Source organism: Bombus bifarius, unplaced genomic scaffold (assembly GCF_011952205.1).
Source record: "Bombus bifarius isolate JDL3187 unplaced genomic scaffold, Bbif_JDL3187 scf7180000007990, whole genome shotgun sequence".
Lineage (NCBI taxonomy): Eukaryota > Metazoa > Arthropoda > Insecta > Hymenoptera > Apidae > Bombus > Bombus bifarius.
Genome location: NW_022884371.1, coordinates 474,547 through 501,563, shown reverse-complemented (window position 1 = coordinate 501,563; position 27,017 = coordinate 474,547). Strand labels below are relative to the sequence as shown.

General features: G+C 42.9%; 2 protein-coding genes across 5 annotated transcripts in view; one reads left to right on the top strand and one right to left on the bottom strand.

Annotated features, from left to right (window-relative positions):
* The window catches only part of LOC117205321 (very-long-chain enoyl-CoA reductase), a 146,831-nt gene that overhangs the window by 95,278 nt on the left and 24,536 nt on the right, over positions 1-27,017 (top strand). The window lies entirely within an intron of this gene.
* LOC117205320 (facilitated trehalose transporter Tret1-2 homolog) overlaps positions 1-27,017 on the bottom strand; it is a 121,983-nt gene that overhangs the window by 92,169 nt on the left and 2,797 nt on the right. For all 4 annotated transcript variants that reach the window (XM_033443605.1, XM_033443606.1, XM_033443607.1 and 1 more), the window contains one exon: positions 13,508-13,975. In XM_033443605.1, the coding sequence (XP_033299496.1) occupies positions 13,508-13,531 (24 nt within the window). In that variant the 5' untranslated portion in view covers positions 13,532-13,975. The remainder of the gene's footprint in view (positions 1-13,507; positions 13,976-27,017) is intronic.

Here is a 27,017-nt window from a genome sequence, read left to right as displayed (position 1 = left end):
TCGCCTGATTTTTTCTCCTCTCACGTCGTGTAAACGTGTACCGTTGCGAGCTTTCAGCAGGAAATTCTAATCTTCCTTTTTACTGTTCGATCGTTTCGGTTGCAACTGACAGTTACGTAAAAGTAAAACAAATAAATATAGAATAGCAGGTAGTCGAGTAACCGTATGGCTAGCGTACAAGTACGCGAACATCGAGTATCCAGTCTAAATTAATAAACAAAGTGTCAACGCACTACCCTGGCTGTTAAATACCGTGGAACCAGAATGACTACATTCTGTAAGGAAACTGTAATTTTATCGAGCGATTCGAAAGCAGATAATTATTGATCTTAGACCCCCGCTCATCGAACGCTCATTTTAACTAGATCGCAAGTATATTTTATTTCATGATACACACGATATAAGTTGATTTGTCCTAATCATGTCACGTATCAAAGCACGAGAATTAATATGCCAACTCGTAGCTCCGGCTCGATTAAGCACTCTTTGATCGATAACCGCATTCCAGTATCGCAACACAATCCATTGCATTCATCAAGTATGATAAGTCTTAGACTTTCCATGTCAAGAGATTACTAAAAAAATGCAAATAACAATGCTACCGTCTCTTACAACGAGAAACAGCCAAAGCAAAAAGTAGCGAAAAAATGCGATACTCCAAGGTACCGTTCCAAAAATAACAGATCTAATGTAATATCGTAAATTCTGTAACCAACGAAGCTTCTTCTTATCTTCGTAGTTTCAGGAGCCACGATCCTCGAAGAAATCGAGTCTCCATCCTACAAAATTTTACTTGAGAGACCAACGTCTTTTCGTAGACTGTTCCACGCTAGATGCAACTCACGAATGAAATAAATGTAAGGGAATGTAAATTAATTAACAGCGCGCCTAATCGGTTGCCAAATACCATCGGTTGTTGGCAAGCTGGCCACTGTCCCATTCTCGTCGCCATGATGGTACCGGAGGTTGCAGAGAACAGGAAGAAAATTATGAACACAACCGTGGCAAACTTCTAGTCGTTCCTCCGGTTAGGATCCAGCTGTTCACCGTGTTCCTTTCCGGCGTCGTTCGAACGTTAACGGGAGCAACCCTCTCGACGTCCTGACCCAGCTGCGCTGGATCTTGGCACCCTGGCCAATCCCTCGTTTCCTTTTTTTCCTCTCGCTCGATGACCCTCTAGGCCTATTATCGACAGATTGTTAAGGCGGGATTACGTCGACAGGTTCGCCTCGTCTCGCGTTTTCTTTCTCTCGAAAGCTGAAAAGAGAGAGAGAGAGAGAGGTTCGCGTTTAAAGCGTCACGTACCCGCGCGACGTCGTGCATAAGAAGCTAAATTTACGAAGCGTGCCCTAAATTTCGCACGAACGTCGCAGATCGAGATTTATCTTGGGGAAATCTGGATGAATTCTACGCGAATTTCAGAAATCTGACTGGTCATTTGATCTTCTGTTTTTGCTCAGATGTTCAGCGATAGCTTCTTTGGTGTTTCATGGGATTAGGGAACGATATGATCGGCGTGTTTGACGAGAAACTAGGTAATTTCGCTTCAAAGAGATTTCATTTTTCTTGCATTTGTAGATCACCAGGGTAACTCATTGGTCCGGTTGCACGTATTCACCGTGTTCCGCAACACTGACCTAGTCCAATCTTGGCACATTGACCAATCACGTCAGCGATTTCGTGCTACACGAAACTCGTGTTTGCGGTTTTCCCTGACGATTCGACGTCGATACCTCCGGAATTTTAGATTCTGAGAGAGGTGGTCGTGCCTGGCCATCGACGAACGCTCGATTTTCTGCGTCGCGAATGGTCGTCGACGATCTCACGGGCTCCTTTATGTCACAACCAAAATTTATACGGTCGATGAAAGAGAGCGAAGCTGTAAGATTCGTCAACAGTTTGTAGTTAACGTGTGTGATATCGAAACAAACAATTCGAAACGTTATACGAATACAACGTGCAATTGAAATCACTCAAACAACAGGTTCACGAACGTTTCAAGCTGTTTCAATTGAAAGCGTTCGAGTTAAGCAACTTGTACGACCACAACCTTGAATTCCAGTTACTTGAAGCGAAACGACTTGACCGACCGAACCAGACTTTTCGAACTTGTACGATGCCAACTGGAAATTGCGCGTTTCGGTATGTAAAACGTGCGTCTTAATTTTTAACAATCGCAAATTAAAAGAGGAACTAACAAGAACGTACCATCGTACAGATTTTAGTGAAACTTTGTAAGGGCTTTTCCAGCCTATTCAAGGGACTTGCATAGGACGCGTGCAATTTCAGAAACTGCTATATCGATGCTCTGTCGTTACTCAACGCTCCTTTTATTTTATTTGATTTATAACTTCGATATATCTTTCCCGCTGACTATACGACGCGAGACTCGCTTATTTGCAGAAATCAGTATTTCACAGAGAATATAACGAAAGTATAGGAAGAAAGTAACGAGAAAAATAGTTAGGAGCATCGTGGTTACGACAACGCAGATTCACCCTGCCACGATCTTGCACGTAACGGCATTAAATTTTATAAGATACGAAGTCCTATAACCAAGCGCTACATTTAGAACAGTAATATGCATAAACGGATTGTCCCACAAACTTGTAAGGGTTAAGTTTACCATGACGGCTGATTAACCGGGAGCAGAATAGCCGGCGTTAAAAGTCCGCGTCGCTGGACTCTGTCCAGTCATCTCGTTAGGCCAGCAAGTTTATGATTATCGTAACTTGCGACCGCTTGCTTAATGCGTCTGCTAATTGGCCACCGCAGGGACTCTATTTCATTTATACATGAACACATCCATATAGAATTACGGAATTAAATTAATTAAAGGGACAATCCGATCTCCCCTGTGATCCACGAATTTCCATATCATCTTGTTGCCATTTTAGCAAACAGAAAGAATCTGTAAGAAAATTCAACATGAAATTCAAGCGACATATCGTGCATACTAATAAGAGCGTTTTTCCACCTCTGTGAGATTATATTTTTTTCGTCGATGGAGAACTACGAGAAAGGACCAACGAATGGATGAAAGAACAGCGTAAAGAAGTCGTAAAATATTCGAAGACCGCAACACGTTTATCTGTCCCAAGTTATAGCTCGCGATAGTACGCCATAAACTAATTACATATAGTATTATCGCCTCGTGTAACTCGTCCTCGTTCCGTCAAACCTACAAGATACTATAGTCACGTTACAAGTTTCAATCTGAAGGAAATAAAAAAAAAAAGCTTAATTTGTACTACGCCGTGAGTCACGAAAGTGCGAACACAGAAATTGCATGGCAGACCGACGAGAGCCGGTTCGAGCGGTCGAGGCGTCGAGCCGCGCGATTCTATTTCGAGCGGCACGCACCGCTCGAATCCTCGTGTTCCATCAACTTCTTCCGCGTTTGTCGCGCGGGTGGAAGCGCGCTCTTCGTTCATCCAGCCCGTAGTATGCGTGCGCGTGCACTAGAGCGAGATAGAACGCGCGCGTGTCCGCGCGGAAGATTTCACGGCGCACGCACGCGCGCCTACGAATGCGGCATTTGCAGGTTCGGCAGGCTGCATCGCGAGTTGACGCCGCTGCTGTGCGATGAAATGTGGGGCTGGACACCGGGTCGAAATTAAAGAGCCCAAGAAGTGGCAAGGAGGAGGAGAGGAGGGTGAAAATGGAAGGAAGATTAAGGGCTGGATTGGGAGGAGGTTGCGGGAGATTTCCAGCTTTCTAATAACTTTTCCGCTATTTTACTTTGCTCGGCGGACAGCTAAAGTATAAAATTCGTACTGAAGAAGAGGGAAGATCCTCGTCTACGTGCTGAAAAATCGCAGCATGTGGTCGAGAATGAGGAGATACGATAATTGCAAGTCCATGCAATTTTTCTGAAGAATTACCAGTCACGAAGAATCACAACTAAGCTGTGTATGTCGATGCAAATTCACATTCTCGTGCAGACGTTTGAAGCAACTGAATCCGAACGTGCAGATAGACTTAACAAAGAGTATTCCATACAACAAACAAAGGTTTCCTACAAACGCTTCTACGAAAACACCGACTGCGTAGGAAACGTTCCGACGACAGAACCCTCTTCTGGCGGCGATCATCCGCCAAGAAATTATAATTTATAAAACAAGAGAAGCGGCAAGAGTAACTAAGAGCTGTAAATCTGGGTGACGACGAGCATTATCGAAAGCAGAATCCGGGAGGATGAGCAGCAAGAAGCGGAGAAGTCGCAGTCGATGAGCGAAAGAAGGACAAACTCGACTGAAGAAAGAGGGTGAAGAAATAGGAAGAAGATAGAGGACTCACTGTAACGCAGTGAACGTAACACAGGGAGTGGGCTGGCTCCCCCCCTCTCTCTCTCTCTCTCTCTCTCTCTATCTCTCTCACTCATTCTTGTTCCGTCTCTGTCTGGCCTTCTAACTGCACCCTTTCTCCCTCTGGTTATGTGTGTCGGTGGGTCGATCGGTATCTGGGTCGCGGGTTTTGGCAGTGCGAGCCCAAACCCCCTCTTTCGTTCGCGATCATCCCTCCACTTGAGGACGCGCCACTCTCTGCTGGTACTGCCGGTTGCGGATTTACGCAGAGTTTCATTTCGCTTGTTCGCTGCTCTGTGCCGCGCACCACTGCCAGCAAGATCGATTAATCTCGGTAAACAATCGAGCTTCGACCGGAATCGACGAGTGCCAGGCTCGATTTCAGCCGGATTAGCGAGTCTGCTGTTGGAATACGTGGTCGTGGTGCAGGTTCGGCCCGAGGTGTGCTCCAGAGTGGCGATTTTGGAAGTTGTTTAGAGGATCAACGGCGGATAATTTGCTGCAAGTTATTAGGGCGATCGGAAACCTCTGACGCCAGATTTCCAGCGTGCAAACCATCGAAACAACAGCGAAGGTGCCGGAGCAATGAAACGCTATTGAAAATTCGATCGATGAATCGTTACAGAAGACAGCGCGTTCTACGCGACGCAGCATAGAGAAATTTCCTGGCAAGTTTTCTCTTTCCGATGGGTCGCTGGTCTGCTTAGAGTCGCGGTCAATTTCTTGTCGAGAAAAATATTTGGTATCGAGGACTTTGAAATGTGTCGGTCCAAACAGATTAAAAGACGTAACAGAGTAAATATTGGTACGAACGGATTGATATAGTCAGCAGAAGTTCATTGACGCGGAGACATGTTCCGCGAGGAAAGCTTGAGATTTGTCATCCGATGGAGGAAACTTGACAAGAATTTTCTTATTTACTGTTGATTGATTTATTCTTTCACCAGAGACTAATCTCGTCGGACGTCGAGCACGACCGAAACGAGGGGCTGTTGATCCCAGCACGGCCGCTTTACAAACACACGTCACACTTTGAAACAGCTCCTTAACAAGATTAATGATTTCCACCGGGGATCAGCGTGACGCGGTCTTAAGCGATCGATGCGTGAACTTTTTAGCCGGCGCCTACGATTAATTTATTAGCGGTCGATACCTTCACCCCTCCTGTTTCATCATTCGCGGGATTTCCTTCGTCGCCGTTCAGGATTGCTCATATCGATCGGAAAAATTGCGAAATATCCAGACTTTCCCGCTTTTAGACGATTTTAATTCCATCTTAATCTTGGAATATAAAAAGATATGCAAAAAAAGAAGAATATCTTTGCAGTTAAAAATTACAGAAGAAGAACGGAGATTCGACGATTTTAAGATACACGAAATTCTCTATTTTCGTTCTAAGGGTGTGAAGGAAGTCTGAATCAAAGTTTGGCATTCTCATAGTCCGCGACGTGAACAGAAAAAGAATGTAATGTCGTCGGAATTAAAAATCACGGGAGGAGAACGAAAACTCGAAGATTTCAGGATTGAAAAATTGACGTTCGAGGTTGTCAAGCAATTCAGGATCTCAAAATCTCTCATTTTCATAGGCTGAGACGCGAGTGGACGCGAACGGTGCTTGTAATCATATGGGCGACCTTGACATCGACAGAGAACGAGAAACGTCGCGAAAGGATCAGCCGGACGACTCGAAAAATCTCGCTAAAGGATATTTCCGTGATAGAGAACGTACTGTACGATCCTACTGTTTCGCTGGATCCAAATTTTCCTGCTCCTACTCGAAAGTTCGCATTTCGACGCGCCAACAGTTAAACGCAGCGTGGCGTAATCGTAAATTGCTCGTTGCGCTTTTTATCGTTTCCGGAGTCGAATGAGATGAATTTAAGGGGGAAAGGCAGGGGGGAAAGATAGAACGAGTTCGATTGGCGAGAAAACTCGGAAAGAAGCGGATGAATCGACGTGCTCTCAGCACGAACAAATACTATGAAAAGCTTCGCTGGCAGACTCGCAGAGGATTCCGTTGGATCTCGTTGGGGAGAACAGTTCTGCGATCGTAAATTAAGTGAAATATTCCACGATGGATCGAGGAAAAAAGCTAGAAAGAAGAAAAAGCTGCGCGGATTTCTAGATGTTTGCGGATCTAGCGAGGAGGAAAGAAGGAGAGAAGAGAAAAGTCTCGTTAAAGATACATTTCCTCGATGCCATCGCGAGTATGGATCTTCTTGCTTCCTGGCGGAAGTTGGAATTCCACTTGGTCAAACTCGACCAAACTTGGCAATAAGCGCTCCTGGCGATCATAAATTACTCCGCGAGCCTACGTATCCTTTGTTCGATCCAACAGATAAGAAATGAAGCGTTAATCCGCAGCACGGCCAACACGCGAGATAAATCAGTATCGTGTATCGATTTCATTGCTCGTTGTATACGGCGAAGCGAAGAGGCGCAGCTGGTCTCCTTCTAAGGAAACCTGGAAATCTGATGACATTGAATAAATTGGAGAACTTTCGAGGCTTCTCGTGAAATGCTAGAAGAGGTGGAATTATTCGAAAGTTCTTCCGGCTGAATTCGCGATGGATGCAGCCGCTTTCCGAGCTAGTCACACGGTCCGCGATCATCCGAGATTTTCCACGAGCAAAGGATAAACTCGTCGTTCGTAGGTTCAGCGGTTCTTCTCTGAGAATTCGATTCTTCAGTTTCGATTTTTCGTTACAGCGTATGTATCGTCGAAAAATGTTTGGGAAGGACGCTTTCACTCGCGCGCAATCTGGCACCCATTCTCGCGTGCGAATGACGAAAGAAGGTACAGTTGTACAAATGTCAGCGACTTGTTTTGTCAGCGCAGTCGCGAGCGGACTAATTCTCGCTCGTATCTCTCGAGATGCGACAAACGGCGCGAGTAACTCAGAGAAGAAATTCATATTCCCGACGATAAGCTCGGCTTAGTGTCGTCTGCAACAAATTCACCTCGTAGTCTGTCTGGTCGTAATTCATCTGGTCTAATTGGTCGACGTAACGCGAATCAAACGCCAACAGACGTTCGATCGCGCTTCTAACAAAGCGAAAAACACAGTGCGTCGAATATGGCAAGAAGAAATTATACGTTTGATCGACGATTTGTCTCGTTCTGACAGAATTGATAGAGCTATAGCGAATTCTACCGAGAGCCTCGAATCAATTATTCGACGATCAATCATCTTATTGCGCGTATCGTAAAGAACATTACGCAATCGAGTCTGTTAACCAACAACTTTCCCCACCGAATAATCCAACGGCTTGTCGCGTTAAAAATCGGTTATCACCTAAATCTGTCGCTCGATTTGTTGCTTAATCAACCGGCTAACACAACGATCGGACGTGGCAGGCGGTCGATGTTCGCCGAGAGAAACAAGGGATTACGAGGAACGAGCAAGCCGATTAATTCACGAGGCGGTGGCAAAAAGAAGTCGAACGAGGCGCTGGCGATGTGTCTGGGGCCTTGATGGTCGCGAACAAAAATTCTCCGACCGGCGGACGAGCAAGGAAAACGATCGCGTAGGCGTCTACGAATAGAGGAGGTGATTCAGTACGGTCGATGGTTCAGTCAGCAGCAAAAGGAGAGATCGCACGAGATCGCACGTGCGTTTTGTGCCTCTCGGCGATGCACGTGAATCGACGCTATGAATAAACCCGGCCACTGCATCCTCTGAATGAATCCATTTCTTCTTTTCTCTCGTACTGTGGTCTGCTTTATTAGGAGGCGACTTTTAAACAAAGTTGCAGCGAATTTCTCTATACTTCGAATCTGTAGATTTCTGTTCATGGGGTTGAGCAAAAATTAGATTAGGTCAGGTTTCCTGTACGGCCATGTTGCGTTCTCTGCAACACGATAGATCAATTCTGTATTTTATCGGCGATATTATAAAGCTTTTATATATACGAGATATCTGGCAGCCAGACGAGCGTGCTACGAATTCTCCGATGAAATCTATGCGAATTCCGAAGCGGATGTCTAACAATATGATTGCAAGCGCAACGCCAAAATTGCTTCTGAAGCCATTGGCCTAGAAAATCTGTTTTTCTTGCGCGCCCGCCAGGGTGCCAAAGGCCCCACCCAAGCCTCTGATTTATCGAGTTACAACGCGTTACCGTGCGGTGGGTCCCAAGAAATTGTAACAAACTGCAGACCAGTTTTCTCGCTGATGGAGGACGCTTAAAGTTGCTAACTGAAGGAAATTTTACAGACACCAGAGTTCGATTGTCGTTTAGATATATGTCATAGAGCAAAGGTTTCTCTCTGCATCATTTTCTATGAGAAATAGTTAGACACGTTGAGATTTAATTTTCGTTTTAATATGATCGCAGAATGCAATTTCATGTTGCATCTATTTATTCTTTTTTTTTTTTTTTTTTTATTACCAACATAGCGAAACATAAATAGAAGTAATAACCAGCCTGGCATTGATAGATTATGGAAGAGGCTAGAGAAATTTATCCAATCTATTTATTCAAAGCACTATAACTCGGAGACATCTATTCTGAGATTTTCCTTCGAGCATGAAAGTCGTATCCCTGGGAAGCTAGTCTTACCTCCCGCTCCCAGATCGTTAAATTTTACATCTCTCGATCTTTCTTATTGCAACTTTCGAATAGTCAAAGAGAATATCTTGATTATTCCGGTAACCACTTTTTTTTGGAATAATTTAAACGTCCATAAAACAATAAAGCCTGGACGATAAAACGGGAAAAAGGAAATATTCGAAGCCGGAGAAACATCGGTCGCAGCCTTTAAACGAACAGCCGCGCGAGATCCCCTTTAACATCTTGAACTCGGCTAGAAGGTGAGCTATAAGAGAAAAGGGGTAGCCATATATCAATAATTTATTCGCCCAGAAACGGTAGTGATTTTTCCAACGCGTCAGCAATACTTTTACCGCCGGTACTCGCCGCATTTTTCATGCTCCACCTGTTCCCTCCATTTTAATATTATTCCCTTTTCTGCCGGCTCAAATAAAACCACAACCTCTCTATTTTTCTTTCTTAAACGTATAATAGATACGTCATTCTTCAGCTTCGCGTATCAATCCTTAACCTCTTAGGTTGAATTCTCTTTCTCTGTACGGAAGAGTTTCACGCGAATTACGCGTAAACGACACAGCACTGCAACGTGTGAAGGATAATGCTGTTCTCTACGCAAGCACATTGGAAAGATGTTTTTGATAATTAAATTATAATTTCTCTTAAACGTACGGCGCATATACTTGAAGTTTAATAATTTACTTTAATAATTAATAATACAATTGAGTGTGATAAATTTCAAAGCATTTTGACGCATAGACCCACGTCACAATTTTCACACTTATAACGCGACAGTGTTTTCCAAATTGCTCTTCGTTTTCTATTTTGTAGCGACATTTTGAGCTTGAAGATTCTACAAAATTATAAGGATACGGATCAGCATGTTGAAAATTTATTTGAACGGAAAGCAACAATTGATATCTGACACTGATGTATCAAGAGCAAAGACTATATATTCTGTCTGTGTATTGTTAACACTAAAACTGCGAAGCAAGACGAATGAAAAAGATCGTTTAGTTGAAACGGTGAGCGAATGAGTAGCAGAGTGAGCCACTATAGTGACGCATCGTACCTAAGAGGTTAAATATCCATCGATCCGATCGTTCAAACTAAATCGTGTTAATTCCAACTTGCGCACTGCAGTCCCTTTGCTATTTTCCAAATCGATGCTTAACGCGCCGATCCTTCAAACCTACGATGAAGTCTCCTTTTTTAATTTACGAAACGATAAATTCGGATGAACGCAATTAAAAGGTTTCGCCGTTGTTTTGCTGTTTGCGACGTTTTAAAATTCCCATGATATTTTGAACGACGACCACGTTCAAACAAAATTCGTCGAGCTTCGCGCACGGTGTCCTTTGATTCCTAAAAGGATAAAGCGATCAGTTTCGCTCACGACAGTTCGAATAACATTCGAGGATGATTTTTCACTTTCCTAGAGGAAAATTATTTTATGACTGGGTTTCTTCCAGTCACCGGACAGCGCGATACGGTAATGTATGATAAAACGATGCAAACGACGAGGCAGTTAGTGCAGCGGAAACCGTGACGCGTTCCGCTTTAACTTGGTTACGCCAGGATCTGATCCTCTGACAAGATCACACATATGCGTGCGGGATACCTCGGATCCTTAGGGATGTAATTTATCGCCTGGCACGCGATGGTAAGTGTTCCAAAGCATCAGCCATACTCTCGCTACTGTGCTTTTAACACTGACGCGCAGCGTGTCTCGAAACGTGTAATAGAATTTTGCGAGATAATAGCGCCACTTCCTTGATACGTTGCGTGGAAAGAAACCACATATGGTTCACCGTGCAAAAACATAACATTCCATGCTAAGATTGCCATCTCTGCATTTCGATCGGTCAATCACTATGGGATGCAAAGTTTCATGCGAATGAAATGAACATCCAGCGATCGAGAGATAAATTAGAAGCGCCATAGTACATAAAATATAATTTCCACGGTTTCCTTTATCGAATCTTCGTGCAAATCCATATCTTTACGAGCGCACCGAAAGAGATCTTAAACGAGTCTAAATAGAATCTAAGGAATCTGAATAGAAATCTCATTCGTCGCCTGCTAAATATTTTACAGCGAATACTTTACTTTCCATATCATATCCTAAACGTTTTCATTTCTCCGCAATCCATAAATATCCAATTTATTTGCCGATTATAATATTCGATAGGATGGAACTTGCAGCGGCACATGAATCAGAGGACAATGTTGTTGTTTTGCCTCGGAGTATCAAGATCGTTAGGATACACGTAATGTAAGAATAAATAAACTGCGGGCAAAACAATGTCGCTGCTACGTGCAACCGTCGAACAAAGACGAATTCGAATTTTCCCACTCTCCCTCGACCAGTATAAATAAACGGACGCGATCGCGAGCGAATCAGTTATACGAGTTATCGATTAATATCTACAGTATCTTTGCGACTTTGGACATTGTCTATATTTATTTATAATTTATTTAATTTATTTCAAATATATTCAACGGGTTGCAGCAGCAAGTTCTCGTTACCTATTTATCAATCCTCTAGAATTCCACTACGAACTTTCAGTGAAAACTAAGAGGATATTTCATACGGTTGTTGTTAGTCAACATGCAACAGTAATTCTCTTCATCCTCGTAGCATCGCCGTATGCTTCTTCGCTAATTTTCGTCACCGGTGGCCACTCAAATCGTCTTCAATTTGTCCCTGGGAACGGTACGGTCTCGTGTCGCTACAAGCGTAATCTCGGCAAACGTTTCGTTCACTATAGGGTCGTGAAATTACACGCCGAGCGACAAGAAGCTCGCGCAAGAAGCCCAAGAGGAATTCATGCACGTTCGTTGGCACAATGGATCCTCGAAGGATTAGAACGTTGCTCCGGCGAGATAACAGTTTTCTGTTATCCTTCGGCTTGTTTAATTTTCAAACACAATGGAATAGTAGGTATCGGGATATCGATCGTCTAGGAAGAGTTCAGGGTAGCGAGTTTATCCGACGATCAAATTGGCATATTGCTGACTGACGATAAGTTACACCTTTGTTTTCCCGGCTTCAGCGGTGAGCAATGATTTTGACCGCACGAATCCTGTGACTCAGTTACATCTCTGCTATTCGGTGCTCCGATATCCATTGTGCCGCCTCTTATCTTCTCCTCGCACCTAGTAAATCGTCAACGAGGAAAGGACAGTATCTGGACAGTGGGAAAATTGTTCAGATAAAAGCGAAATAGGATAATGGTTATACAAACAGTACGAATAATTGCTTCGGCGAATCTAATGGAAACGGATATCTCTTCTTCGATGCTTCACAGATTCTATCACGCAGAGTAAATAGAAACTCATCGTTTCTCAAGAATAGTCATTTGGTCGGATCCAAGACCAAAATCTTGATAACATTCGACAAATTTCGATAAACAATTCCGTTGGTTCGTTGGTTTATCGTAGTTGACTAAGAGCAACAAACTTTCTAAACAAAGCGACAGATCTCACCGCGTAATCGAAGATGTGTCTGTTAAAACTCTGTTATCACAGTGTATCGATTCTCCAGTTACAAGGAATTCGCGTTGTATAATTAACAGAAAGAAAAAGAAAAGGGAAAGGGAAACGACTAAACAAGACAAAAAATTATATAATTGCAGAAAATCTACTATTATTCGTAATACGTTGGTACAATGGACGTCTGTTTAAAGTAAAAAAAAGGAGAAAACATTGAGATAATTTGGAACTGCAAATCGATGTGGAATTCTACCAGGTTTCTGATAACTGCACGTTAACAAGATGGCTGGCTCCGCGAGGCATCATCGGAAGCGAATATTTTAGTTAAACCGCGGCAGCCAGCGTTTGTCTTTCGCTTTCGGAACGATATCAACCCAGTAACCGACTTTCCAGTTGGCGGCAACTCCTTCGGGGCTCTTAAGACTGAAAAGTTCCGCCTACGGAAAGAGGAGAAATAACAGCGGTCCTATCAATCCGTGAAAACATCTTAAGCGTGGGCTCCGCAGTGAAGAAGAAATATTATCGGAAGTGGAATAACGTTTATCGGAGCACGGCTCCTTTATTCCCGTTCGAGATTCGCCCAGGAGGATGAGTAGCTGGCGATTTTTCTTTCGTCGGCAAGCTAATGGCCCTCTCATCCTTCGTTTTCTCTTATTTTTTTCCATTTTTCTTTTTTTGTTTTCGTTGTTAATATCGCGACACCATTTTGTAGACGCCGTGAATAATACAGGCATAAGTAGGATATTTTATTGGGAAAAAAAATTCATGTTTATATTTTTAAGTACTCGCTGTACTATCATATTTTTTTATTGTGCGCGTTCAAAATTTGAAAATTGTGATTTTATTAAATAAGGCAGATGCGTTAACGCTAAAATTATCGGCGATCGAAACGTAAAAAAGAACTTGTAGCCGGAAATCAGGAAGAGAAACATAAAAATACACAAAGTTTCATCCATAGTTATCGTTAGACTATCCGTAGGTTATCGCACATCGATAAAACATCTATCAATAGTGATGAACGTACAGTTGCAGCGTTGAAGGGAAACAAAAGATTGAAGAGTACTAAAACTAATTCTATTTTCCAATCAAAAGAAAGAAAGAAAAAAAGAAGAGGAAAATGAAAACCCCTGAAAGAAACCATGCTCGATACTCACGTAATATCTGTGATTCAAAGACATCTCTTGGCTTCTATGGTTCCTCTTGCGCCGTACTTTTTCTAAATTAGAAGCTTCTGCGGAAGTTTGGCAAGATGCTCGCAGAAACGTTTCTGTACATCTTCTTTCTTCTCTAATCCCTGGCGCATCCGCGCTGTGTCTTCTCCTGTCGAAAATGGATCACGAAAATATACGACGTTTCTTATCCACAGCTCGCTACGTCCTCTTCCTCTCTTCTCTATTTTCTCTCCCCGTTTCCTTCGCTTTCCTTCTACTCCCGCCTGCTAATCGATCCGCGTCAGTCTTACGTGTTTATTGTCGAGGTTGCAGTTAATGTCTGGTCTCCTCATTATTGTCGTTTTTTCCCTGGAATTCGTGTCGCGTGCGCATCTGGGTCACCTGGGCCGCGGCTCCCTTCCGTCGTTGGCAATTCGGCTCGGATTTTCCTTTCAGACCCGGAGAATCCTCCTATGGAAAGCATCCACCGTTTGATAACGTAAATTGGCGAGCCGATCGGGGCCGATCGAGTCGCGGAATCACGAACGAGCCAACGATTCTCAACGCCGACTATGTAAAGTTACATGAGCATAAACGACTGAAAGAGAGATTCGGTAAATTAGAAGGAGCAAGAGAGACGAGTTGCAAAAAGAAAACAGGCTCCTAGTCTCGGTGGCTCCTGTGGCGTGGCCATGACTCGAAGAAGAATCAGGAAAGCAACGTGACTGGAAGAAATCCGAGGCGAAACAGTCGGAAAAGAAGCTTAGAATTAATCGTACGGCGAGGCAAGCTACCGAATTTCTAGCCTAGTTACCGTGCACAGAGGAGTTCGCGCGAAACATCCTCGAATCTGCTTCCGGATTACACAATGAAAATTTGGAAACCGACGAGGATCGCAGGATTCCAGTACGAAGATGGAAACGAAATTAATTTTGCCTCGTGGCAAACAGTCGAACTTGCTGTTTTCTCTCTAATTCTAACTGCATCGCTTAAAGAATCTTCGCAGTGTACTAACAGGAAGATTCCAGCAAACGAACGTAACTAGTCTAGGAGAGACACTTTTCCCAAGTGCACTTCTCGCACGAGCGAGTTCCACGTACACCCTCGTTCGTAAGCAGCTTTCTCGTTTTCTCTAGTTGCTTCGATCAATCCTGGCGCTCGTCTTGTTAACATCCCTATCCAATATCTCTGTCTTTTCGTATTTCGTTGCAACCTTCGATACGGATTCTACGCCGAACCATCCGGTTCGCGATATTTTTCCACGGGATGCGAGCTAGAAACGACTGCAAGGGCGAACTCGCGCGATTCTTAATTACGTTTCTCCTCGAATTCTGGCGGATGGATTTTCTCGATTGTTTTGCATCGTTGTCCCGCGTGAATGCTAGATCGTGGTGAATCGATCGCGTTAAAGTTCTGGAGACCAGGTGTTCTAGTACTTGTGAATGGAAGAGTACATACGCCACGCGGTATGAATTCTACTTAGGTGGCTCGTTCTTCAACTAATCTTTCTTCCGACCATTGAAACAAAAAAAATACCTCCACGTATGCCGAGAGACATCTGTCCGAGTTCCTTCTGAAAACTCGCTCGATCTTGTCTCGCTGTCTCGCTTGGCCTTCTATTATGCGTTCGCCGCGCGAGAATGTGCTCGTTCTGCCAAGTCGATCCGCATTCTGCAGGTCGACCGCTCGGCCGCGCGAATCTCTGAATTCCAAGGCGGTTGTCGCGCGGCTTGGAAAAAAATGATTTTAAAGGACGCGTTCCACGACTCAAGAACAAGATGCTGCCAGCGGAATGCATATTTACGGTCATTTTTCCATACCACGACCGGCTCGAGCTATCCTCTCTATGTGTGCGTGTGTTCCTTCTTTTTCGTCGCGAATCCGCCGCGCATTTCAACGCGATTCCCAGGCAAAATATGGAAAATCGTCGTGTGGCTTTCGCCTCGTGCCATAACACTCTTGTAGGATAGTGAGCTATCCATAGCGAATATATGCATCTTCCTCTTTTCTTTTTTTTTCCTTTTTACCTTTTTTTTTTCAAGAGCATTTCATAACGAAAGCTACGGGCGAATGTAATCGGTTATTGAACGCGGATGATCGCGCGCAAATATAGAGGCGAACGCTGGTTAAGAGGAGAACGCGAACTTTGCATATGAAAGGACCTGCAAGATTCTAGGCAAGCTCGAAAGTGTGACGAGGAAACGCGTTTTCACGATAGAAACGCGGATCTTTGCTTTAAACGAGGCGCGGACGAAAAAGCGTTTAACGGTGGATGGACGTTAACTTTGCACGACTAATCGTATTTTGTTGCAAAGAACGACCGGTTAGCGAGTTTCTCTGATGAGAGGAAAAATTCACGGTGTGTCATTTCGGAGCCCTTTGAACCGCTGCAAGTGAATTTTCTTTTGAAAGCTGACTGCGCAGCCAGTTTTTTACGACGCAGTTTCCCTTTTAGAAGCAGCTACCAGCGAGAAGGTGCTCTTTATATTCTAATTTCAATGGAAAGAACGTTGGACCAAGGTGGCCTGATAATACGTAACTCTTCTTCCCTCTGTGTTTGCGGAACATCTTATCGACGTCGTAATAGCTCGGAATTATCCTAAAGTTCAACCTTAACGTCAACTCTCCTTCTGTCCTTTCGCTTTATTACACCGTTCGAAACAATTAGCGGACGTCTCGAATGATTTTATCGCGCCATTCACGCGTATAGAAGCGGAGAATCGCTCGCAGACTCGATAAGTTATGTATTATTCAGGCGATGGTTTTACGCTGTAGCTTCGAAAGAGGAAAGAAAAGGCGAGACGTGTGGTCTAAATATTCTATCGTTGCCGCTATAATACGTTCTATCACAGTTGGAAGTTGTTTCATGACTGTAATAAACTTCGACTTTAAGACGATCGTTAAAAGGATATCAATGCGAGAATCGAAACCACATAGAAAATAATCCTTTAAATCTATCTAATCCTCCAAATAAGAAAATAATCACAAGTCTATGATTCTTCAAAATACGATATTTGTCTAACTTCTTAAACTGCTGTAAATTTGCTTAAAAAAAGGAAACAAAAATACACGTCGCGGAAAGTACGAGCGACCGCAATGTCTCGATCGAACCTGACACGAATTATCTTCAGCGGTGTATAATTCGACGACGTTTTTAAACGAATGTCAGACGCCTTTTGTGTAAAGTAATATTTTATCGACGTTAATCTTCGCTTTTCCAATCAAAATAGAGGAATCAAGGGAGAAGACGAGTCGTCGACAGGATGCTGGAAATTCCTACGGCTCGATCGAACCGGAAATCGCGGCCTTTGAACGCTCGCGTTCGCGCGCTGTCGCGAGCTTATCGCGCGACGAGCAATAGCAGCCGGTCGCGAACGCGCTGTACAAAGAATAAATAGCTTGCACGCGAAACGTCACTTTTATGGGCCGGAGCTTTTAGTCCCCGCTGTAAAAACGTCGCAGTCCATTAGTACTCGCGACGATACGAACGTCACCGCGGCTCGCTGCGCATGCAAAAATTCACCGGCCGCTTAATAACATTTTCTCGTTCGAACGTCTCGACGGATAGGCCATGACCATGTACCGGGTGTTGGGAATACTTTTTCGTAAGTAACTACATAGTAAAACTGAACTTGGACACGTCTGCTGTAAACAGAGATTTCGCGTTTAAATTTTAAATGTCGATACTGGTAAACGAGGGAAGATGGTAATCTTTATGGCTACCATCTTCGCATTCGCATGCAAATCTCGTCGATCGTTCACTGTTTTTAAGTGAGCGAATGAGTTATCGGAAATGGAAACGGGATTTTTAGTCTCCGCGTGTGTTGCTTGCTCGATGCTTTAAGGCTATTTATACTATCGCTCGTAAATGTTAGGACATTCGTGGAAAATGAGCTACAATCATTAGGAAATTATTGAAATCTCTTAGAATTACTATCCCGGTTGGCATCTTAGAGTATAAGGAAGTTGTGTACACCCGGAGTATGAAGAAGTACACGTTCAATAAAATGTTGGAATAAGTATCTCATCAACTGTGTATAACAATAAAATAAAATTCTTGCTCGCTTCTACGTGTGCACACACCGTGACACATTCAGCTTATCCGTTTCAGTTTTCTACCCTATTTATCCTCAATTTCTCGCACATTTTATCTAACATTTATCCTACGATTTCTACCAACTTTTTGCTTCCACAGCTTCTCAATACCATATTTCAATTACCATATTTTCTACTAAACCAAACATCTCGATACTTAGAAACGAATATACCTACATAATTCCACGTTAACTCGTGGATGACTCAAGGGAGCAGCGAAAGCTTAGTCCGCGATGCTACCAATTGCGATCAAAGAACGCACCAACGTCGCAAAATCGATGACACCTTCCACCCCCATTTTCACGATTCCCTAATTTCCCCCTAAAAGACGAAAAAAGCAGAAAAATACGTAAAAAGAGGGAGAATTGGCGTGCAAAGGGGGGAAAACGTTGGAAAAGGAGGAATAGAATCGAAGCAATTTTTCTGCGATCTCTTGTGTGTAGACGATGCAACGAGTGCTGGCCCATATCGCGTCTATTTTCGCGCACGATGCGATCGTTTCGCGCGAACGAAGGTCTCGGGGGTGGTTGGTCGGGTGAGCCGCGAGGCAAGGGGTTGGTTCACGGTGGCCCGGTGGCACGATCAAGGGGAAACTCGACGGAAAGTTGGGCAAAAGCAAAAGGGAGCGCCGCGGCCGGAGATAGCGGTGGCACACACGCCGCTGCTCCTATTGTTCTTCGTTTCTGAGAGGCCGAAGCGCTGCCAATATCGGAGCGTTCCGGCGCAATATCGGGTCACGAGGTCCGGCCCTGTTTCTGGCAGACGGTGATAACTCAGTCGACGACGCACCCACGCCGCACAACCGTCCTCCTCGCCGTCGCCGTGATTCAATTTACCGTAATTACCCACGGATTAGCCTTTCGATACGCGACCCTTGCAACGCGTCCGCCGGATTAGAGAAGAACGAGTCTTCCTCGACGAGGATCATCTTTGGCAACAGTGGCAACTTTGGTCCTGGTTTCCAACTTCTCTCGGTACAGGTGCAATTTGTAATTGAAAAGTTAAATAGATGCGAGCGAAAATTTCGCGCCATGGCAAATAACAGGAATTTGATCGCACAGCAAACTTTAATTCCCAAGTTTTCAAGTTTTTGACTAATTTTTTATTTAGATATTGCATATGGAAATTAAGCGAGTCGTATGATTTGCACGTACATGGAATGGTAACAGGGCGAACGTTCGTTCTATCTTTGAAGTTATTTTTTAGCAGATCGTTGAAAATCAAACAATGGGACAGAGTGAGTTTTATGATACAGTACGACATTAAAGTTGGAACTCTCGAACAAGACTCGGGACCTACACGCTCGCTGTATACCGAAATCATTCGATGAATCCGCATCTATTTATCAAAGTCGACAAAGAATTCTCTGTCTACCTAACTAGAACCTCATCTCTGCTGCAGCTCACGATCGTGCGACAAGCAAAGATCCACGCTGTTAGTCGCCAGCAGCTATTTCAATCTCGTCGTCCTCCATGCAAACTCGATAGCCGATGTTATTCGATTGGGGGCGAGAAGCTCTCGCGTCTTCTTAGTCGACCGATCGGTGGTGGGTCCTTGATCTCCCTTGGCGAAAGAGCGAGAGGAGGAAAACGAGCAGGAGACGTGGGTGCGGCTTAAGACTCTCGTTGCGGGAAAGAGGGATCAAAAAGTTTTTATCCAGCCGCCGTTTCATAACTTATTCCTGTGTACGAGCGACGGGTACACTTTGTGAAGGCTGGCAGCGAGCACAAAGAGGATCCTCTTTTTATTCGCCGCGGCCCCCGCCACAAATCCTACAAACGAGCCGGGACAAATTATGTTCTCTCGCTCATTTTTTCCTTTCTCCCTCGTTCTCCGGTTCCTTTTCTAATTACCCATCGGAAGGAATTACTCGTCGCAAGGATAGCGTACGCCAAAGGCTGAAGAAACGATGACTGAGCAGAGAATAAGCGCGGAAGTTTAAATTTCAGATGAAATTGGGTTAAAAAGCGAGTGGAAGCACGTGTCTCGAGACAGATGCTAAAAAATAGTATGATTATGGGGACCATTGTTTAAGCGGAAGAACGTGATGGATCCGTTTGAAGTGGAAAGTGGAATATCTCGAGCATTTTTCTTCCGTCTTCGCTTTAAAAAAGATAACTCGACCTAGTTTCTCACAAGTATCTCTGTATATGCACGCATGCTGGATAATAAAAGACGAAGGAGATAAAACGGTGAATAAAAAAATGGGGGAAAGAGGGAATGGGATGATAATTAGGACGAAGGATGAAGGAAAAGTGAAGGAGTGGGAGGAAAGGAACGAAAGTAAAGGAGACGAGATATACTGACGGAGAAAGTCCTAGGAAGTAGGTAAATTAATCCTAAGTCCCGAGGAAATTTTATGTGCTGCAAGTGCCTAAAATAAAAACCCACGACTTACTAGCTTCATGGCAGAATGGTTTAGTTCGAGACTACCACGAAGAAAACCAGTGTTCGAGCCTCGCTTTTATAATCCTCCGAACATTTTTCACGATAATTAACGATCCTAATCGAGGCTTCCGACCTTTCCCACTAACACTTTTATAGAGCAATAAAATCTCGGCTATAAAATTTAATTGACAATCTAAATGGCGAATTCAGTTCTAAAGTTGCTGCAGAGTTTCTGTATCTAAGTTTCTCACGGAGTAAATTAAGTCCAAGTTCCGAAACAAGTATCGCGAAGTTGGAGTTGCAGAAATTTCTTCGAATTAAAATACCGTAGTCTAACAAGATAGTAGAAAGGTGGTGTACGAGGGAGGGGGGTAGTAGAATAATTCTAAACTACGACTGTAACGAGATCTCGAAATTTTCAGTTAAAAAAAAGTATGCGAAACATGGAAGGAAGCAAGTAAGAATTTCAATGAAGTTAAGGAAAATAGAAGATTTTCTTCTCAGATCACTGGCGGAATTGCGAAAGAGCACGAGATAAAAGAGGATTCATTTAGAAAGAACAAGTATAAAAAGTTTTCAAAATACTTGAGAAGAAAATGAGAATGAGACGAAGAACGAGTAAAAAGTACAAAATATACTAAAAATGGAAACGAGCAGAGAGGGGGGGGGATAGAACCGAGCAAAGTGTAAAAAATATTCCATGTACAAGAGGGAAACTAAAGACAAGAGATACAAAGCAGAGCATCCATAACTGGAGAGTAAGTAAAAAATGTAAATGTAGAAAAAGGGAACAAGAAAAGCAGGATAAAATAGCAAGAAAAATGGGGAATTTAACGTTTATAGAAAAAGATAATAAAACGCACCATTAAATGCATGCTTTAGATACTGTAAAAAATTTGAAAAAGTAGCGGATCAAAGTGGAACAACGAAATACGATTGAAAAATAAAAATCGTGAGAAATACGAGTTCGATAATGTCCTGATTAACATGCAAACGCTTACTTTAATACGCTTGTTTTTAAAGCGGTTCGTCTCGACGCGGGAAGAATTTAGTCCGAAGAATTCGACGAATTAACGATCAAATTTGCCGGTGGATGTTGCAGAAAACGTGCTCTGTTTCTGACAGGGTCTCCTGCCTCGTGTAATTGATGGGCTCTGATCGATGCAATTGCAGTCACGAAGACCATCTTGTTCAACGCGGCGCCATTCAATCTTTCATTATGCAAATTCATTCGGTCATTCAACGAAAATCAACACACTTCATAACTCTTGCTTCCTTCTTTATTCTAAAAATAGCACTTGCTCTTTTCTTAAAATGAACTTTCATCGCAAACATTCTGCGAACGTTGCGAACGTTGGCAAAAAAAAAAGAAAGAAAAAAGAAAATTCGTGACAGCCGATCGACACAGTCGAAGGCCAACAAATAACGAGAAATTCGTAATTAAAGGCTATTCAACGGCAAAAGCGGAACGATTGGGCGCTTCAGGAAACGGCTTAATGAACCTATAACGCAGCGGTTTATTGGCGGAAAAAGTCTACTAAGCGCGTCCCTGAAATTGCTTCCTGATCGAAACTAATTGACCGTCGAACAGCTGCGCTGTCGCGCGTGTTTTTCCACGTCGAATCGAATAACGCGCGACATAAACCGCGATTATGTCGTACGATGTTTCGCGGATTGACTTCCGCGTCGCTTCATTCAGCAAGCCGACTTTGATTCACTGTAACATTTATTAAATCGTTCGTCGTCGGGAAGATATATTAAATACTTAGAGTACATTCAAATAACGAACAGAAGCTGAAGCACGATATTATTTAATGTTCGGTATATATCTCGGCCTTATACAGGACAAGGATTCAGAGTGCTCTCTTTACCAGGAAATTAAACCTCGCTTCAAACGAAGTCTACAAAGTGCCTCGTTCCTCCAGATTTACCTATTAAACAACATAGAAAGATCTTCCGATACTTTCAACACAGGATTCCAGTCCTTTGAATATATTGCCTGTTACTAAAGTTACCTTTATTCCTCACCAGCAACATATTCTTTTAGCAACTCAGTTCTTCGCAGTAAACGCGTCTTGCATTCACATTGTCGTATCAGTTTCAAATTTTACGAATACGATCAGAACAGTCGTGTTTCGTTACAGTGCTGATCAAGTTTCACGATCTTCCGTACAACACGAGCTTTCTACCATAAGAATCGAAATACTTTGGCGAGTCGCTGTATATGTATACCTCTGGCTTGCCGTTTTCTTTCGAAAAGAGAGAAGAGAAAAGTTCGAGACACTGGTTATCCGGCGCGCAATGATAGCAAGTGTGTCAGAGGGGCAAAGAGGCGCGGGTCGAAGAATTTTCTGACCGCGGCACGCTGATCTTGACCCGCCCTAAGCCAATGTAAAACGAATGCACGCTTTTAGTCTCGTCTGCCTTTGCGAAGCTCGATTTCTTCTTATCGTCGAAGAACGACGTCTCCCCAAACACGTTGCTCGAGTGAAACAGAATTCACCAGGAAACTGCATCGTCCACGACCACAAATCGGAAATTTATGGAGCGCGCACGAACGCTTCCGGTCCTCCACGTTTGTTTCGATTCGCATCGATCGACCGGTGCCAAGCGCAATTTACGCGCCGCTATTCGCACGCGAGTCCACCGATATTGTTGTCGTTTCGCTCGCAGCTACTCGTACCAGCTCGTGCCGAGACCCTTTTAAAGGGAATAGCCTCGAAAGAACGAGCCCCGACCAGCCAATTTTCCCTTCACCCTCTATACCGGGTGTGACGTGGTTTAATCTGTAAATGGAGGTACCTGTGCTTCGGAATACAGTGGAAAATGGAGTGGAATCTGCTATTCGAATGTTCTACCGCTTCAACAAACTGCTATTTCGTACTGCCATCTCTCTCTCTCTCTCTCTCCCTCATTTTTCCTGTGATCGTAGGTTGCAGGATTTTTCTCCTCCCCTGTTTTTTGACACGATAAGGGTGGGTAGAGAGTTAAAAAAAAAATAAATAAAAGAAGATAAACGCGCGAGAGTGTGTTCGGGTGTGTTTGTCGACGAGTGAAACAGAATTTTAGCAGATTCACCGATGCACCGGCAAGTTTTAAAGAATTTCCACGTAATCTACGCTGTCTATCTGCTTTACGTTCGTCGAATTTAAATGTGAAAGAATATTGCTTTAAACGCGAAAATAAGTAATAAATTATGAAAATTAGCAACATCTAATGTTCTGTGGAACGTGAAAAGTATTTCTATTATGTGAAGCGCGTCAGACTTTCTATAGGATAGTATTAATATTAATAAGCATATTCGATCATCATAATTCAAAGACATTTATGCAGATGACTTTGGATAGGCATTCTTTCTCTATCGCCGTGAAATTTTTAATTAAATCGAGGAAGAAAGGAAGTTTCACGGTCTCGCGCGGGCAATTCGCGCGGACAGCGTGCAACGCGGCGAATTCTCGCAGGTACACCCTGTGCACGGCTAATCTGTAAGTGTCTCCATTGTAAATGGATGCTGTCTTGCGCGTGAATTGCCGTAACTCATCGTGAGTCGCGCGCTGAACGTGTCAGCGCCTAGATTAAGCCGCGCATTAAATCAGTTGTATCTGCGCCGGTGATTAATTTCAATTATTGTACGCCGCTGGGAATTCCGTGGCCAAGTTCGGCATTCTGTAATTGAACGGGCCTATTTGAAAAACCAGAGACGATGACGAACAACTTTAAGATCGAAAAGTTCTGCATCTTTCATTGCAGGTTTCCTAGACTTTCGAAGACCAATGTGCACTTTTAGTCACAGGAAAATAGTAAACCTTTGCAGAGATTTCAATCTATCTAATAAATCTTTCGAAAGGGAAAAGAGACGCCGAGGAATTTGGCAGTAGAAAAGCTTGGAACAGTCGTCATTTCCATTTTCAATAGCTGATCAATTAAATTTCTATAGACTAACGTGCAAGAATTTACTAAAAATAGCAAAATCGTGGAACTTTGTCGGCAGAGATAGAGATTGAAAATTTGGAATCTGTTAAATACAATCCATCTGGAGATTTGACAAATGTTTCGAAAAAGACGATCGAATCCAATTGATCAGATTTCTATCGATCGAAACTCCGATTAATAATCGATGGATTAGGTTGTCCGAAAAGTTTCGTTCGTTTTTCGTTTTATATTAGTTTATTGAATTATGCGCGAATATAATAATAGAAATAGAACGAAATAGATCATACGTAATTGAATAAAATAATATAAAACAGAAATTGTTGTTCATCTATTATCACCTTACGAAACGAAAGAAACTTTTCGGACAACCTAATAAACGACAGTGTTTGCGTAGAACGTTGTTGTTGAACAATTTAACTGTCGCGTGCCGACTGGAAGCCCGTGTCAAGGCTTACAGTCGTAACTGCGACGAGAACACAATCGAAGGCTCGTGAACCGTAATCAATTATGTAATCGAGTAAAATTAGCTCGTAGTGTGTTCCACATAAATAGACTTGGCAGGAAGTTCTTGAAAGTTGGAGAATCTGCGAGTTCCGAACGGTCCAAGCGATTCTCCTCTGTGCTTCCTAAATAAGGACAAGTTAATCGAGGTATTCGAATTCTGTCATCGAAATACGTAATACTTTTGATCGTAATAACGTTACGAAGATTTAAAGAAGCTCCGCTGATGTAATATTATTGAGCGACTCTTTCGTAACTCTATTTTCACAGCCAGGACTGTAAAAAGTAAATTAAGCGAACGTTCAACGATATGTAAAATCAGCTAGAGAGTTTGACAGGGAATCTCTTGAAAGCATAACCGAAGGCGCGCTTTCACCGAAGGATCCAAAATGCAAACAATCGTCACGGGACGACGAATAAGGGGAAGAAGCAGATCAGTGGCCGCTATTGATAACGCTAGACCATCCGCTGTTTGCGCAGATTAAATTCATCGATCGATCGTACAACGCGAAACGAAAGCCTCTCTGCACAACGTGGAAGATGGCTACGGTCCTCTCTCGCCAACGTTCCAATAATCCTCCCATACGGTCGTTAAATCGTATAATAAACGCTGTTCCATCCTCTCGTACAAAATAGGAAATCCCTGCGTCTATGTAATGATAACAATGTCGAAGAAAATTCCTCAACTAAATAGGTTCCTCGACTAATCTGTTTCTCCATGCTGAGGTACTCTAATTTTACATATTTGATTAGTAGAATACGATAAATTCAAACCGTTAACTTTCTCTAGTCTTTGCCTAAAATTATTATAGTTTTGTCTAAAATTATTTAGATAAACTAAGATACTGGTACGTTTGTTACGTAAAGCTCAGAGAATTATATGGAATTCTTCTCAATCAGAATTTATATTTTCCTACAACAATCGCCTATTGACCTATTTTTTACTCCAACTTCTAATTGAAAATTTCGAACGAGAGTATCGAAGCTCGAACGATTTTCTAATTGAAATATCCTTTTTTAAAAATCTATGGATCGTATATACCAGTTTGTGCTTTGTTTTCGTTCAGCTGTAAACTTCAATTACAATCTGTTACGATAGAATCAAATGAAAATTTAGTTTTCAATTTCAAGAGGCTTACGGGCCAATGGAAAAGAATAGCAACATCATTGTCTGTAAATTTACTTCCTATAAAATCCACAAAACCGAGATTACTTCCCCATCGACCCGATATTCCTGTACTCCGGATAAAACATTAAAAATGAAAATACATTCCATCGATAAATCACCATCGTTCGTTCGTTCAAACGTTCAAGACAGTATTAATCGTGCAATGCTTTAAAGATCTAAAAAGAGTCGTCACGAAATCGATCTTCGTTCGTGATTCCACGCAATTCCATGATTTCTTGCCTTTCCGTGGACGTCATTCAACCCGCAGTCTGGGTCAGGCCGTTGACTGATTCGAAAGAAGCACGAAGCTGACGAGAATCACGTCGACGAACCGTGCAGTCCGGCTGCATCGACTCGTCAACGTATCCGCAGTGACGATTAATCACCTCGCCCCGGTTTCGATAAGACGCACCACCCCGTATCGGCATCAGAGTTCACGGCGAGCCACGCGACAACGATTCCATTTCATTTTGGAACTTCCACCAGTGATGTCCTACTAATGTTATATTCTAATACGATATTCTACGCTACACACTTGAACTCCTTACGAATATCTTTTTCCCAATTTTTCTCCAGTTTTCTCGATTCTCAGCTCTCAACTCGCAGTCCTCGGATCTCTCAGTTCCCAGTTTCTTAATTTTCAATTCTCAGACCTCAACTTTCAATTCCCAGTTCTCGATTCGCAATATACGGTTTTCAGTTCTTAATTTTCAATTCTCAGCTTGCAGCTTCGAGTTTTTAATTCGCAGCTGTCAGTTCGCAATATACAGTTTTCTGTTCTTAATCTTTAATTCTCAGCCTGCAACTTCGAGTTTTCAATTCTCAGGCCTCAACTTTCAATTCCCAGTTCTCAGTTCGCAATGTACAGTTCTCAGCTATTAATTTTCAATTCTCAGCTTGCAACTTCGACTTTTCAATTCTCAGGCCTCAACTTTCAATTCCCAGTTCTCAGTTCGCAATATACAGTTTTCAGTTCTTAATCTTTAATTCTCAGCTTGCAACTTCGACTTTTCAATTCTCAGGCCTCAACTTTCAATTCCCAGTTCTCAGTTCGCAATATACAGTTTTCAGTTCTTAATCTTTAATTCTCAGCTTGCAACTTCGACTTTTCAATTCTCAGGCCTCAACTTTCAATTCCCAGTTCTCAGTTCGCAATATACAGTTTTCAGTTCTTAATCTTTAATTCTCAGCTTGCAACTTCGACTTTTCAATTCTCAGGCCTCAACTTTCAATTCCCAGTTCTCAGTTCGCAATATACAGTTTTCAGTTCTTAATCTTTAATTCTCAGCCTGCAGCTTCGAGTTTTCAATTCTCAGGCCTCAACTTTCATTTCCCAGTTCTCAGTTCGCAATATACAGACTCAGCTCTTAATTTTCAATTCTCAGCTTTTCACTCCGAATTCTCAACTATCAACTCTTTTGACAATTC